General features: G+C 56.0%; 7 protein-coding genes across 7 annotated transcripts; 4 read left to right on the forward strand and 3 right to left on the reverse strand.

Moving 5' to 3' along the window:
- The first annotated feature begins 136 nt into the window (after positions 1-136).
- On the forward strand, positions 137-2331 carry BJX67DRAFT_210568 (uncharacterized protein). Its single transcript, XM_071025582.1, has 2 exons — positions 137-285; positions 333-2331. The coding sequence occupies exon 2, from the start codon at positions 528-530 to the stop codon at positions 2217-2219; it is 1692 nt and encodes a 563-aa protein (XP_070889897.1). The 5' UTR covers positions 137-285; positions 333-527; the 3' UTR covers positions 2220-2331.
- Position 2332: 1 nt separating this feature from the next.
- On the reverse strand, positions 2333-3915 carry BJX67DRAFT_210471 (aromatic ring-hydroxylating oxygenase subunit alpha). The gene is made up of 2 exons (XM_071025580.1): positions 3023-3915; positions 2333-2951 (listed from the first exon to the last, which is right to left on the reverse strand). The coding sequence occupies exons 1-2, from the start codon at positions 3847-3849 to the stop codon at positions 2501-2503; spliced, it is 1278 nt and encodes a 425-aa protein (XP_070889898.1). The 5' UTR covers positions 3850-3915; the 3' UTR covers positions 2333-2500.
- A 374-nt stretch (positions 3916-4289) lies between these two features.
- On the reverse strand, positions 4290-6271 carry BJX67DRAFT_210594 (synembryn). The gene is made up of 4 exons (XM_071025584.1): positions 6066-6271; positions 5556-6015; positions 4661-5497; positions 4290-4604 (listed from the first exon to the last, which is right to left on the reverse strand). The coding sequence occupies exons 1-4, from the start codon at positions 6124-6126 to the stop codon at positions 4526-4528; spliced, it is 1437 nt and encodes a 478-aa protein (XP_070889899.1). The 5' UTR covers positions 6127-6271; the 3' UTR covers positions 4290-4525.
- A 573-nt stretch (positions 6272-6844) lies between these two features.
- BJX67DRAFT_210601 (NAD(P)/FAD-dependent oxidoreductase) lies at positions 6845-8862 on the forward strand. The gene is made up of 2 exons (XM_071025585.1): positions 6845-8166; positions 8227-8862. Exons 1-2 carry the CDS (start codon positions 7046-7048, stop codon positions 8486-8488), a joined length of 1383 nt encoding a protein of 460 aa, XP_070889900.1. The 5' UTR covers positions 6845-7045; the 3' UTR covers positions 8489-8862.
- Positions 8863-9248: 386 nt separating this feature from the next.
- Positions 9249-10781, forward strand: BJX67DRAFT_210610 (MDR family NADP-dependent oxidoreductase). The gene is made up of 5 exons (XM_071025586.1): positions 9249-9895; positions 9970-10108; positions 10186-10255; positions 10310-10364; positions 10421-10781. Exons 1-5 carry the CDS (start codon positions 9374-9376, stop codon positions 10646-10648), a joined length of 1014 nt encoding a protein of 337 aa, XP_070889901.1. The 5' UTR covers positions 9249-9373; the 3' UTR covers positions 10649-10781.
- A 284-nt stretch (positions 10782-11065) lies between these two features.
- On the forward strand, positions 11066-13042 carry BJX67DRAFT_377546 (F-box protein; the record flags this gene model as incomplete). The annotated part of the gene is made up of 4 exons (XM_071032134.1): positions 11066-11113; positions 11158-11450; positions 11528-12446; positions 12569-13042. 4 exons carry the CDS (start codon positions 11066-11068, stop codon positions 13040-13042), a joined length of 1734 nt encoding a protein of 577 aa, XP_070889902.1.
- On the reverse strand, positions 12973-14292 carry BJX67DRAFT_210641 (DUF3425 domain-containing protein). Its single transcript, XM_071025589.1, has 2 exons — positions 13967-14292; positions 12973-13902 (listed from the first exon to the last, which is right to left on the reverse strand). The coding sequence occupies exons 1-2, from the start codon at positions 14091-14093 to the stop codon at positions 13133-13135; spliced, it is 897 nt and encodes a 298-aa protein (XP_070889903.1). The 5' UTR covers positions 14094-14292; the 3' UTR covers positions 12973-13132.
- Between the last annotated feature and the right edge of the window lie 153 nt (positions 14293-14445).

Consider the following 14445-nt stretch of genomic DNA (forward strand, 5'->3'; position numbering starts at 1 on the left):
ACACAGCTCGTCATGACGGAAGAAGCGCTACCTGCAGAGACAAAAGAGCGGCTGAAAGCGTTCTTCAGCGGGTCTCTTGCCTCCGACCCGGGGGTAAGAGACGCTGATATACACCAGTCGTTGAAGCGCGTGATCCAGCTGCCGTAATTTGAGCCCTTCCTTTTCTCTCCTGCTGACGTGTACGGTGCGTGAAGGCTGACTGGGCTTCACTTCTCTAGGGCGCAACTACAGACCGCAGATTTGTTCACCACCGAAAAGTATCTCCTCCGAAATGATGACTTTGAGGTACGGTTGTTAGATGAGAGTGGACGATATGTTTCTAATTCGTCTAGATCATTCACTCACTACACCAATTATATTACTCTGATTACCGAGTTAGATCATATATCGTTCAAGAACTAGAGGCCCTGGTACAGAAGAATGCGACAGTGGAATTATCCACCCAGCTAGCCATTTGCTACACATTAGGCTTTGGAGCGTCAAACCCGGGACTTCAACCCAAGGATATTAAGTACAGCAATCAGGATATGGTGGCTCAGATGCAGAAGGTGACAGATTCTGACTCCTCCGATTCCCCAGAGTACGCCGGAACTTTATACCGGGATCTAGCCACCAAAGGGAGCCATTCACCTATGGAGATTGCTGAGTACTATGAGGCGCACGGCGTCTTAGAGGCCGCGGAGCGTGTTACGAGAAAGGATATTCATAGCCTCCGGAACACACTTGGAAGCGATAGTCATGTGGTACTCGCTCTACAGGACCTGCTGTCGTCTCTGCTAAGCCACCAGCAACGGTGGTTAGAGGCCGAGGAACTCGAAGCTAAAATAATGGCTACCAGAATAAAAAAACTCGGTGAGGAGCATGCTACAGCTCTGGATAATATGTCCAGTCTGGCATTAGTGTACTCAAACCAAGGAAAATGGGAGAAGGCGAAAGAGCTCCATACGAAAGTGATGAGCATAAGCCAGAGAACTCTTGGGCCGAACCACGCCAGCACATTGGCTTCTATGGCGAACCTTGCAGTTGCGTATTGGAAGCAGGGCCAGTGGAAGGAGGCCCAAGAGCTCCAGACACAAATATTGGACGACCGGCAGCGAGTTCTGGGAGATGAGCATCCTACTACTTTGAATATCATGTTGAACTTGGCTTCAACCTATCGAAGCCAGGGCTTACTCAAAGAGGCTGAGGATCTTGAGGTCAAGGCCTTGGAGCAAAGAAAGAGATTGCTCGGGCAGGACCACCCTGCCACTCTTGCGGTGATGTCGAATCTCGCGGTCACGTATAGCCTGCAGGGCCACTGGAAACAAGCAGAATCCCTGGAAACAACAGTTCTGGAGAAAAGGCGAAGGATCCTCGGCCCTGAGCATCCCGACACCCTCACCACCCTGGGCAACCTTGCATCCACATACCAAGACCTAGCAAAGTGGGAGGGAGCGGAAATACTTCAGAAGGAGCTCGTTGCGGTGAGGGAGCGAATCCTAGGCGCAGACCACCCTGACACTCTCGGCAGCCAGCAAGCATTAGGCAAGATATACTACAGCCAGGGCAGGTGGGAAGAGGCCGAGCACCTTCTGGACCGATCGTTAATGGCCTTCCTCAGGACCCAAGGCCCCGACCATCCTCACACATTGAGTAGTATGACGAGCCTGGCCTCGGCATACTGGGTCCAGGGGAAATGGATATCAGCAGAAATTCTCCAATCTTCGACCCTGGAAAGATACACCCGTCTCTTAGGACGAGACCACCCGGATACCCTCACAACAATTTCGAACCTCGCGGCCACATATTTTGTTATGGGTCGCTTGGAAGAAGCACAAAGCCTCCAGGTAGAAGTAATGGAAAATTCAATCCGCCAACTCGGACCAGAGCACCCGGATACACTCAGCAGTCTTGCAAATTTGGCATCAACATGGCATGCGATGGAGCAGTGGGCTGAAGCAGAAAGTCTTCAGCGCCGTCTAGTTCGTATCGCCACGAGAGTTCTGGGACCTGAGCATCCGGAAACTCTGATCAATATCTATAACCTGGCAATCACTTGCCAGCGGCAAGGTCGGTACGATGAGGCTAGAAGGTTATTAAGTGAGGTATTGGATGTTAGGCAGAGAGTCCTTGGTGTGGAGCATCCGTATACGCTCGAAACTGTGGGAGATCTAGCGTCTTTGTGTGAATTGCCGGATGACACTGATACAGAACCAGAGGATCTGTTGACTCCAGTTTGAATACACAGCTGCCTTTGGAGGAGGGTTAGTCCATTTATTAACTCCTTCCTGGCCCCATGTTATGAATGTCCTGCAAGAGGTTTATGATGTTGTGTAGAAGCGATTTACATATTTCCGTGAGTAGTTTGAGCCGAAACAATGGAATAAGCGAAAAGCTTCCCCAGTCATACCAAAACAATATCTCGTCTGGCACAGAGAACCGCCGATCAAGTCCCGAAAGCAAAAACTGACTACATTAATCATGATCATTACGCACTCTAGATACACTGTTTCCACTGTTTCTACCACGCAACCGCCGCTGGCCGCTGGGCCCCCAGCGTCGAGCAACACTCCCCCCCGTTCGGCTGGCAGCTCAGACTCGAGCAGAACTTCTCGTCCTTCTCGCTGACAGCCGCCCCCCTGGGCAGGGCCTGGCGCGCCGGCCAGATCTCCTGCTTGGCCCTCTCCTCGCGCTCGAAGTGCTGCACGACCAGATCGCGCACGGTCTTCTGGAAGTACAGCGGGCCCTTCTCCATGGTCGGGTGCAGCTCGCCGTTGACGAAGACGCCGGCGTTGAGGTTCTTCTGCGTCAGGTCGCACAGGTACTTGTCCTCGGACATGATGCGCTTGTAGATGTTGTTGATGGCCTGGAAGTCCTCCTCGCTGGAGTGCTTGTTGCGGTACACCTCGTACTTCATGATCGACTTGGTCGGGGAGAGGGCGACGAAGCGCTGCATGAAGAAGAAGTGGGGGCTAGTTGCCCAGGTGGTTAGCATCTATGCGTTACAGATCACATACAGATAATACTCTTTGCAGGTACTTACGAGACGGTCATCGAGGCGTTCGGAAAGTAGAACGTGCTGGCCGGGTTCAAGCCCGCGGCAATCTGCTCGGGCTTCGAATGCCCGTCGTGGATGACACTCCCCCCGCGCGTGTCGACCGAGTACGTCGAGAGGTCCGCAATCGACGGGATATCCGGGTGCGTCGTCGCGCAGTGGTAGCACTCGTTGTAGTTATCCGCCAGGATCTTCCAGTTATACTCGCCCTCCATCTCCCAGGTGTGGTCGAACTCGTAGTCCTCCCAGTTGACCCCGGTCAGACGCGGCTGCACATCGATATCCCTAAAGTCGTCCTCCCACGCGATCTCGGGTTCTTCTTTTCCATCCAGATTCACCCAGATGAACCCATTCCGGTCGATATGCACGTGGATTGCGAGCAGGCCGTTCTGGCTCTTCTCGAACCCCTCGAGGTCCTGGTACCCGGGCGCCTTGGCCAGCTTGCCATTGAGCCCGTACGACCACCCGTGGTACCGGCAGGCGAAGATCCGCGCGGACCCCTGCTCCTCCGTGACGACGGGGAACGCGCGGTGGCGGCAGACGTTGTGGAAGGCGTGGATCTCGCCCTGGCGGTCGCGGACGAGGATGAACTGGTACCCGGCGACTTCGTAGCGCAGCCAGTCGCCGGCCTTGGGGAGGCGCAGCGTGTGCGTGGTCAGGAGCCACTTGCGCGACCAGATGGCGCGGCGCTCGAGCTCGAACATCTCCTGGGATGTGTACCAGGAGGCCGGGAGGGCTCGGACGGCGTTGTTGTTGTCGGTGGCCGTGGAGGTTGAGGACTCGCGGAGTCCGAGGTAGTTTAGTAACGAGGCCATTATAGATTAAAGATGAGATGAGATATATTAGTTGATTAAGGTGGGTAAGTAGGAGGAGTATGAAACTATGAATGGCAATCTTGTCGACTCCTGCCGGCGCGGCCCTTGATATAGGGCTAACCTTGTGCTGTCAAACAACCGCTCATCCTGACGAGGCCAGACCACCATCACGGCGCGGTTTGCACTCCGGACGCCACAGCACGATAGCAATCAGGAGGACGGGTCACGATCCTGGCATTGCCATGCTCTGCTGAGGCGACCGATTGTTCCAGCCGCGTCGGTGCGGAGTCGCGAACCGACTCGGCTCGCCAGCCGGCTCCGGTGATCCGCCCGACAGCAGAGAGGGAAACGGCTGTGCGTGGCTCGAGAATCAATAATGAATATTTCTGACTCGATCCAATGACGGTCTTTGAATTACAAGGCGGGCCACAGAGATCTAACCCGGACTAGGCACACCGTGCATTCTGATGGCATATCCGACTAGCCCTAATATGGCATCTGTACATAATGAGGGTGCATCCACTTGTTCTAACCCTCGCCAAAGTCCCGCTCAATGACTCGAGGTAATCTTCGGTTTACACATTTACACGACCAGATCCGGACGGACGGCCCCTTCGAAGCGGACGAAGCCCATCCGCCACCGAGCGCGAATATTCTCAAATTGTTGCTTCATATGTTAGATATCCTCAAGTCTGCCCTCACGCGTAGCCACGGCTACGGGGTTTTCAATCTTGATGACACCATTCTCGCGAAGTCTGTGACTTGTTAGTTATCAAAGAAACGACTCCGTAGATGTAGGGAAATCTGCAACCTTTCAAAGAGCACAAAAAGTCTTTCTGCCTCACGCTCCTTTTCTTCCACAGTCATATCCAGGAGGCTCGACTGTGTTTCCATATCCCTTCTCTGGCCAGTAAGAGGATTGACTTCCACATTCCTGCTGCTGCTGTTTCTTATCGAGCTGCCTTCAGAATCTTGAATTGCAGAGGTACTTGTGGCTGGCTGCTTCCCAAGGGAGTGCAAGTGGCCAGAGGCGTATCCATAGCCAATATTGCGCACCAACTGCTCTCCATCATTATCAGACAGCTCGAACAGAAGGAGCCGGATGAGTATGCTGAGTTGGCCGGCGCTTATTGAGGTAGAAAGCCTTAGGATTCTTGAGGAGAGCGAGTTGTCTGTTCCAAGAATTCTTTCGCGATCCTTATCGGTTGGTAGAAGAAGGTTTTGAAGAAGTGCCTTGATCTTGGTAGGGGCAGTCTGTGATGTAAGAAATAGAAGCTGCACAAGTGGGCAACAATATTGGGCTAGGTCGTCTTCTGTGTAGACTTGAGTGGCAAGATCCAGTATGTGTACCAACCGGGAAACGTGAACTTCTTCGAAGATAGTGGATGCACATTGTGAAGATTCATCAGCTACAACCAGGACCAGACAATCAATCAAGGACGATACTGGGGCTTGTAGAGGGTGAGAAGGTATATCCAGGGCACTAAGCATTTGCAAGATTGGCCGACAAGAAGCAGAAAACCCAGCGGATTGAAGAGGATAGGAAGCTGCGATGTTGCCTGTGAGCTTGAGAATCTCACAGAGGGCATTCGGTTCGAGGGTTGTTGTTGGAAGACCGATATGTATGTCAACAAAGTCTGATAAAACACTGTAATAGTTAGTTTAACACAGGCCATAAAGTATGATCGATCAAATGGGACGCCTACAGCGTTGATAACATCTGCGATCGGGGAGATATCGAGAGTGAGATTCGTAGGCTGGGATGTACAGATAAAAAGTAATCTAGCTGCCAGAAATTTATCTCCGGGGTCATTATTCTAGAGATAATAAGCAAGATATGCTCGAAGACATAATTCCGGTTCGGGCGCTGTACCTTGAGAAGCAGTATCGCAGATTCAGGATACCCTTCATTTATAAAACTCTCCTTTGCTGACTTTGAGAGCAATATAATGTTGCTGAAGCACCGTAATGCGATATGGCTTGTAGATTTTGAGCAAGCGCCAAAGGCATAGTGGTGGAGAATGGAGAGAGCGTGTTTTGTTGAGAGAAACTCCAGATCGCCCCCGTTCACAATATAACTCCGCACCTTCTCGAGCTCCTCAGAAATAGCCGTACTATCGAGTAACGAGAGGTTGTCCATTAATTCCTCAAGGTAACTCGTTTTCCCTTCGATACGTCAGTCTCCATTGGGTTCGAGGCGAAGGAAACAAGCCTACCAGCACAGGGTGTCTGATGACCCAGCGCGGGTCGCGCATATGTTATCTCCCGCGTACCCATGGGTTCCGTTTGAGATGTTGAAGTGGTGGAAGTTATATCTAAGGGGCAACAAAGGTCTGAGAGTAACAGCCTGGCTTCTCACCTCGCTGATGCCAACGGAGAAACAACGGACCGTCTCTCCCTTTCTCGAGAGGAGTCGTTGTGGCTCATTAGTTTGATTATGGCTGCGGGGTTCTTGATGATATTGTCATGTGCATGACGTATATCTGGTTCTATCGCGCGTGTGAGTCGCACAGGGGTTTGACAGGGCTACCTGCCCGATAGGGGATATTTTCAGCCGTGGTGTGCGTACGTGGGACTTGTGTGAATGATGCTTATCGTGACGTGCTACGGGTATGAGAGTTTCAGGCCCTGTGAAGCGACGCTGTTTTTTACGCACTACACGACGGTGACCGTCGGTGCTGTGCTTCTACATTCTGGAAGACTCTTAAGCGGACAAGAATGCCGCCCCGCCGGACGGGAGGCGACGAGGTGCTGAGGCTGCGGGAGCCGGTGCGGACGTTCCCGGGCGAGGTTTTCGGTGGGAGGGTGTAGATAGGAGGCAGTCTCTGCATGACGAGTTGAGTTCTGATGTTGAGTGTACAGAGATCGTACGGATAAAGTACATAAATTGGTGAATATATATGAAGGTCGGTATATGAAGAACGGTAATTCCCACGAGGCCAGGTGAGTCAGGGCTGGACTCGAAGGACCGGCTCGACCACGGCCGGAAAGAGTGATTGCATCCGGTGTCTCAATGAACTGATATCTCGTTTGCCGACCGCTACTGTCCCTCCGAGTCTCGACTCGATCGACCGGCGCAAGCCAAGACGGAGACGGCTCGGAGTCGGTTCGACGCCAGTGCGGGGTGAAGCTCGCGAGTATATCACCCCAACAGCAGGAGAAGAGCCATTCAACCTACACTTCTACAGATTCTCTGATGGAAAACCAGCGCATCGTCATCGTCGGCGCCGGCGTCTTCGGCCTCTCGACGGCCCTCCACCTCGCCCAGAATGGCTTCTCCTCCGTCACCGTCGTCGACCGCGCCATGCCGCCCGTTCCGGACGGCTCGAGCAACGACATTTCGCGCGTGATCCGCTTCGACTACGGCGATAAGGTGTACGCGCAGCTCGGGAAGGAGGCGTACGACCTCTGGAATACGCCCGAGTACGCGGCCTCCTTCCATCAGACGCCGTGTGTCTGGACCGCGCAGAGAAGCTCCACGGCGAACGCCGGCGTGCAGGCGGGCGGGTCGGACTTCATCCGCAAGACGAAAGCGATTCTCGATGATTTAGGGCTCGAGTGGCATGATCTGGCGCATGTCGATGCGCTGAAGAGCCGATTCCCGGCTGTCGCGGGCCGGCCGATCGGGGAGGGCTTCGAGGGGTTCTACAACAATGCCGCGGGATGGGCAGATGCAGGCGTTGCCATTGCCAATCTTCGAGACCGCTGCATCAGCGCCGGTGTCTCGTTTATCACTGGCGCGCGAGGGCACGTCTCGTCGCTGGAACATGGATCCGACGGAAAGACCATCACAGCCCTTCGGACTATTGACGGGTCCACGATCACAGGCGACCGGTTCATCCTTGCGACGGGCGCGTGGACGGCGACCCTGGTCCCTGCGTGGAACTCGATGGTCGCGACGGCGCAGATCGTCGGGTTCGTGAGACTCACGCCGGCCGAGATCGCGGCGCTCAGGGACCTCCCGATCATCTTCAACCTGTCGACGGGGTTCTTCAGCTTCCCGCCGCACGAGCAAAGCGGGTATCTCAAGGTTGCGTGCCACAGCTTCGGGTATACGCTGTCCTCGACGAAGTCGATGGACTCAGTCTCGATCTCATCACCCCCGACGAAGGCGATCCCCGCGCGGGCGAACTTCATCCCGGGCGAGGGACAGGAGAGGCTCCTCGCGGGGCTGAGGGATGTCCTCCCTGATCTTGCGCGACGGGGGTTCGAGAAGACGTGCTTGTGCTGGTATAATGAGACGCCGACGGGCGACTTTATCTTCGACTACCACCCTGACTATACGAATCTGTTTATCGCGACCGGTGGGACGGGACAGTAAGTCTGCTCGAGCCTGAGAGCCATTTGAAATGGCTGACGATACTGACATATCTACAGCGCATTTAAATTCCTTCCCGTCATCGGAAAGTACATCGCCGGCGCCTTCCAGCGCAAACTATCCCCCGAATTGACGCAGAAGTGGAAATTCCGCACCGAGTATCGCGACCGTCCGCGCGAGGAGCTGTTTACGGGGGATAGAAGTCGTAAGGGCGGAGATGGGAGTCGCGGTGGGCCGGGGAGGAGGGAGTTTACGCCGGAGGAGCGGGATACGCTGCTGTCTCTGACGAATGCGTTGGCCGAGAGGCAGTCTCGGCTGTAGTCTTCTTTACTTAGATAAAACCTGCCTAATAAAGCAACCCTTGCCCTGCTGGGGAGTCAGTATCCTGACCAAATTTTGGAGTCCCACTTTACTAGATGCAGAACCATGGTTGAGGGCTGGTGGGATGACAAGCCATCGATACAGCCTCTTCCAAATTCTACATCCACCATCCGACGAGGAGAATATGTATCGCCAACGATGAATCTTCTCGAGAAAATCAAGTACCTCTTCTCAGCGCCTCCTCACGACAGACGGCCCCAGCGCGCGGGGTCCAAACACGAATCTTGTCCCGAACCACATCACCCCAGCCGGAAAGCAGACGACCCCTGCGCATCCCTCAGCGAAGTCGTCTCTCCCGAGCCCGTCCAGCGGCTCTCGGAAGAAGAGGCGTCCCGCCATCCGTGTCTGGAGCGGAGTCTGTCGGGACTTGCGTCAGCGCGGCATGACAGCGGCTGCGACGCTTGCGGAGCCCTGAGTGAGATGGCGCTCCCGGAGCCTGTGGAGAGGGTGCCTGAGAGGGAGAGAGAAAGGGAGATGGCCAGGCGTCCGTCTCTCGAGCAGCAACTTTCGCGCTCTCAGTAAGCAGACTACGACTCTGCTTTGGAACGACGTATCGAAGGCGTAGGGAACGCATACGCCGGATGTCGGATAGAAGAGCAGCCGATTTATAAGCGGCCCTGCCACCAACTTAGGGCTTACGTGAATGAAGCCTTCGACATGGATGAGACGAAGCCGCGCGATACAGTCATGTCAGCTCTTAAATATCATCCAGCAGCCGGATAAGACGGTGGAAATATCTACAGCCTCTACACCCTCCTCCTCCTCCTCCTCCACACATCCGACGAGAAGACCACCTACACCAAGCAGCACTACAACCAATCCAGGATGTCTATGTCGACACGCCAATATGTCCTCAACGCAACCCCCCAGGCCCTCCCCATCCTGACAGGACCAACACCCACATTCAAACTCTCTACAACCCCCCTCCCCCCCATCTCCCCCACCCAAGCCCTCCTCAAAACGCTCCTCGTCTCCAACGACCCAGCCCAACGCATCATGCTCAACGGCCTGCCCCCTGACACCCCCATTCCCGCCCTCGTCCTCGCACAGGTTCTGGAGTCCGGGTCCCCCGAGAAACTCCCGACAGGGTCGATCGTCTTCGTATGGTCGTCGTGGACCGAGTACGCCGTGCGGGAGATCGAGTCCTGTCGCGTTGTCGAGCCCATCGAGGGCTTGAGTCTGGGGCATTTCCTCGGTGCGCTAGGCACGAACGGGTTGACGGCGTACTACGGGCTTGTGGAGATTGTCAAAGCGCGCAGGGAGGATACGGTTGTTGTGAGCGGTGCCGCGGGGGCGACGGGGAGTATGGCCGTGCAGATTGCGAGGGGCGTGTTGGGGTGTAAGAGGGTATCTATCTATCCCTGCCATTTCCGAAACTGTATTGAAGGATTGAAGGACAAGAAGGTTAACAGCTACGCTAGGTTATCGGGATCGCGGGGAGCGATGAGAAATGTCGCTGGGTTGAGAAGCTCGGCGCGGACGTCTGCGTGAACTACAAGAAGGCCTCGTTTGAGGAGGACCTCGTGCGTGCGACGGACGGGCTGGTCGATGTATTCTTCGGTACTGTGCGCCCCTTAACCTCGTGCGCAGGGTTAGCCTGCCTGCATCACGCTTGAATCTGACAATAGTCTGTCTAGATAACGTCGCAGGCCGAATCCTCGACCTGATGCTCGACCGCATGAAGCACCACGGCAGGGTCGCCCTGTGGTATCTTCCTCCCTCTTCCAGCTGATGCACTGCATTGTATGCTAACTGTGTCAGCGGCACAATAACCGGCTACAACGACTCCGACGCTGTCGGGGTCAAGAACCTTCACGTATGCTCCCCTCCCCAATCCATATACTAGTCGAGTACCCCAGTCTAAGTATCCAGGAAATCGTCACCCGCGGCGTCTCGATCCACGGCTTCACCATGTTCGACTACATGCATAAAGTCCGCGAGGTGATTGCGCTCCTTGCGCAGGCATGGAAGGAAGGGAAGATTGTTCTCGACGATTCGCTGGAGACGCTGGTGGAGGCGCCGTTTGAAGACGTCCCGCGCGTGTGGATGAGGCTGTTTGAGGGGGGGAATACAGGGAAACTGGTGACGAAGTTTGTTTAGGGTTCGAGGGATAGGGTATGAGTGATAAAACTCTGGGATGTTACTCCTTGAGAATTGCAAGACGGTATTCTATTCCATCATCGATATCTAGTCAACTCCATCTCCTACACATGTTCAAATGAACTTCACACATAACAACTGGCCGCTTCACTAGAAGTCTCGTCGAAGCCATCTCCTGATCCCCGTCCGCATCGACATTAGTCCCCCCAGATTCAGGTACTCATACAGCGGTGCCGCCGGAATATAGTCGTTCAACAGCCGAGCCATATCGAGTTCATTGAAAAGTGAGGCGCAGCGCTCATCCAGTGAGAAACCCTAACCGCCAAGACGCTGCTCGTGTTGGAGTTATTCAACAGAATATCTGAATACCCCGCCCAGAGCTCGTTCGTCTCTCGCTGCTCCTCACCTCCAGTCAAAATGCTCGCCGACCTCCCCGTCGAGGTCCTGCTCCAGATCACAGAATATGTGCGACTGCCCCCCTACTCCGTAAAGCACCGCTAACTCCTCAGCTCGACGCCGAAACCCTGGTCCATCTCTACGAGCTCTGCCGGCGTCTGTTCCATGTCGCAGCGCTCCAACTGCGCCGGACCTGCCGCGTCAAAGCCGTCAACCTGGGCACGTTCAAGAGGGACCACGCGATTGACGTCACCCCACACCTCACGAATAGGCGAACGCTCAAGTTCGTCGAGGAATTGGTCATCTACGGGCGCAGCGGATATATCGACAGCCGGTACTGTCCGCTCCATGTTGGACGACAGGCCGCTGAGGATCTTGGGCGCGCTCTGATGCCGCTGTTCCGGGGGTTGAGGAGGAATAACCTTGTGGCTTTTGGGCATGTCTACCCAGCAGGCCTTCACTACTGATACTGACTCCTCCCAGATGGCACGTCAGCGCGTGCGTCCCCCTCCAGATCCTCGGTCCAAGAGGCTACCTGCGCAGACACCAGCAGAAGCTCGAGTCCCTCGCGATCTTCACAAGACGGTGCGACTGGGATGGTGACGGTTACATTGGCAGTGGCAGGGCGCCCGACCCGAGCAGGAAACTGTCCATCTCGCGATTCCACCACCTCCGCACCCTCTCCTGGACGAGCCTCACCAGCGTCAACCATTGCGCCGCCCTCGCGGAATTCCTCGCCCTCCACCGCAACACCCGCAGCCTCGAAGAGCTCATCCTCAGCGCCAGCGTTCTCGCGCGGACTTTTCCCAGCCTAAACGTCTTCCCCATCCAGCCAAGGCGCATCCTCTTCCCGCGCCTGCGCGACCTCTCCCTCACAAACATCGACGTCCCAGACGCGGACGCAGCCGCGATCGCCGACTTCGCGCACGCGCTCCAGATGCACAGGCTGCATTCCCTCCATCTCCGCACGTTCTACTACGCCTCCGACCTCCTATCAACTATCGCGGGCATGGCCCGCACCGACACCGACACCGACACCGACGGCGGCAACGGCGAGATCCCACTAAAATCCTTGGACATCACCCTCAACGAGCACAGCGCCCGCGACACCGAGTCGCTCCGCGCATTCTTCGCGCTCTCCATGCCGCGCCTCGAGGACGTGTTTCTCTGCGTCACCGACGTAGACCAGGACTCGCTGCGCCCGCATCTCACTGCGATTCTCGCCCCGACGGGGCGGAAGATCAGGCGCTTTGTCTACCACCGCTCCCTGGCTGTTGCCGGGGACGTCGAGGGCGCGTGGGAGGGCATCGCGCCGCCGGTTATCGTTGACAGTCAGACTCTTGCCCTTTTCGGGCGCGAGAATCTGGAATGCGTGGGGATTTCTGCGGAGTTGGGATCTTTGGTATGTTGAACCGCCAGCCCTGGGAGTCCCCAGGGTTGGACCCTCACCCTTACCCTCACCCTTCCCAATTCATCTTATACTAGTATCTGACTAGAGCTTGTGTGCGTGTGTGTGTCGTGTAGAAATACCTCCTCTCAAACCACCCGACAGCGCTGTCCTGGGAAATCCTGCACATCTGCTCGCTGTGCATCCCGCCCGACGCCGAGTCCGAATACCACCCTCACAACCACCTCCTCGTCTCGAACTTCACGTCTGATCTTGACGGCGACGGTGACGTCGACTTGACTACCCCACCCCGCTCTGTGCTCAACGCGTCCCGCTACAGGTACACTCCAGAGGTCCGCCGCTTCCTCGCATTCGCGCAGTGGGCGTTCGGCGCGGGCAGGGTGCACCTGCCCCGGCTGCGGCTTTTGGTTCTGGGGGGTGTCGAGTTGGCGCCGGGGTATAGTCCGCGGTGGGGGGAAATTCGATTGGGGAGGGCTTCTGAGTGTGGGGACAGGGACAGCGACAGTCAAGGGTATTCGTATCGGGAGGTTGGGGAGGGGGATGTGGAGGCCACGATGTTTGAGGATAATTGGGATTTTTTCCGGGTGTAGGTGGTGTAGAGACGAATATACACATATATGTGTGGAGAAACAGAACACGCTGGATATCTTCTCTTCAATGTGGGTTACTTGTATATTGTGTTATAAATATCGGAATATCATTTTATCTCCACGCGACCTCCGCCACCGGTTCGTCGAGTCTAGCAGCTCCGGACACCCCGCGACAACCCACGGCCACCGCCGCAGAAACGCCTCCGACACCTCCCAGTTGCGCGGGTCCGTCGGATCCCCCCACACCAGCAGCCCGCAGGTCTCGTCGGACACGTCCCAGAAACCCATGATATCCAGACACAGCGGGTGGTCGTCAAAGTCCCCCGCCAGAATCAGGTTGTCACGGATGCGCGGGAACGGGAAGAAATCCAGCCACGGGTGGTGCAGGGTCGACTGCTGGACGGCGGTGGGCCGCAGACTGACGGGGAGGGCGTCTTGATCGCGGTAGCCCGGCTGCGCGGTGCTGAAGGGGGAGAGGGCGTCGTCGTCCATCCACTCGGGGGAGGGCGACAGGCCCAGGGCGAACATGTTGCTCATGAAGGCGCGGAAGACGTTGACTTTGCAGAGGGTTAGAAGGTGGTCTGCGGAGGGGGAGCCATTCACGTAGCTTTCCATAGCTCGCTGGCTGAACTGTTGGAGGAGCCGGTCGATTTCGGCGCCGAGGAAGGAGATGCGGCGCTCCCATTGCGCGGGAGACGTGCCTTCGCTTGTGCTGCTGCTTGGGGAGGACTGTGACTGTGACTGTGACCGAGACTGCGACTCTGTTGAGCGCGGGAGGAGGGTGACTTCGCTGCTTGCGATCAGCTCTTCGATATGCTCCTGGATGGACTTTTTCTTCTGCATTGCGCGTTTTCGCTGGCCTGTCGGTCGGCTGAGTCAGTTATCGCGGCGACAATCGTGGCAGAGTCGTGGCGGTTGGCTTACGAAAAGCGCGCTGGTTGAGGCGGTTCTGCCTCCTTCGCCGCTCCTTTGCGTCGCCCAGGCCGGCCCAGTCGTCCTCGGGGTCGACGGGGTCGGAGGACCATCTTCGGTTCTTCAAAACTACAGCCATTGCGTCCGACAATCTCGACAACTCTTGAGCATGGAGGGAGCTCGTTGGGCTCAACGAGCTGCGACACTGGCTGCTTTTTATCTCCGCACGGCGATTGCGGAGTTTAGCACAGCTGCGAGTTGCTGACCGGCTCTGCGCTTGGCGTGACTCACTCTGTCCTCTTATTTAAACCAGGAAGAGCCCCTCGCCGCCAGATAAGGCTTTGGAACGTGCGATCGCCTTCCATGCCGTGTTGTGAGCGGTGGTGATTGGCTCGTCCGATGCTTTTTGGCGATGCTGCTGAGAAATCAACTGAGGGCGACTTGACGAATCCTGCCTGAGGAATCGCGGAAATAAATCCTTCGAAAGGCCA

The sequence above is a fragment of the Aspergillus lucknowensis genome (assembly GCF_044049455.1).
Source record: "Aspergillus lucknowensis strain CBS 449.75 chromosome Unknown BJX67scaffold_4, whole genome shotgun sequence".
NCBI lineage: Eukaryota > Fungi > Ascomycota > Eurotiomycetes > Eurotiales > Aspergillaceae > Aspergillus > Aspergillus lucknowensis.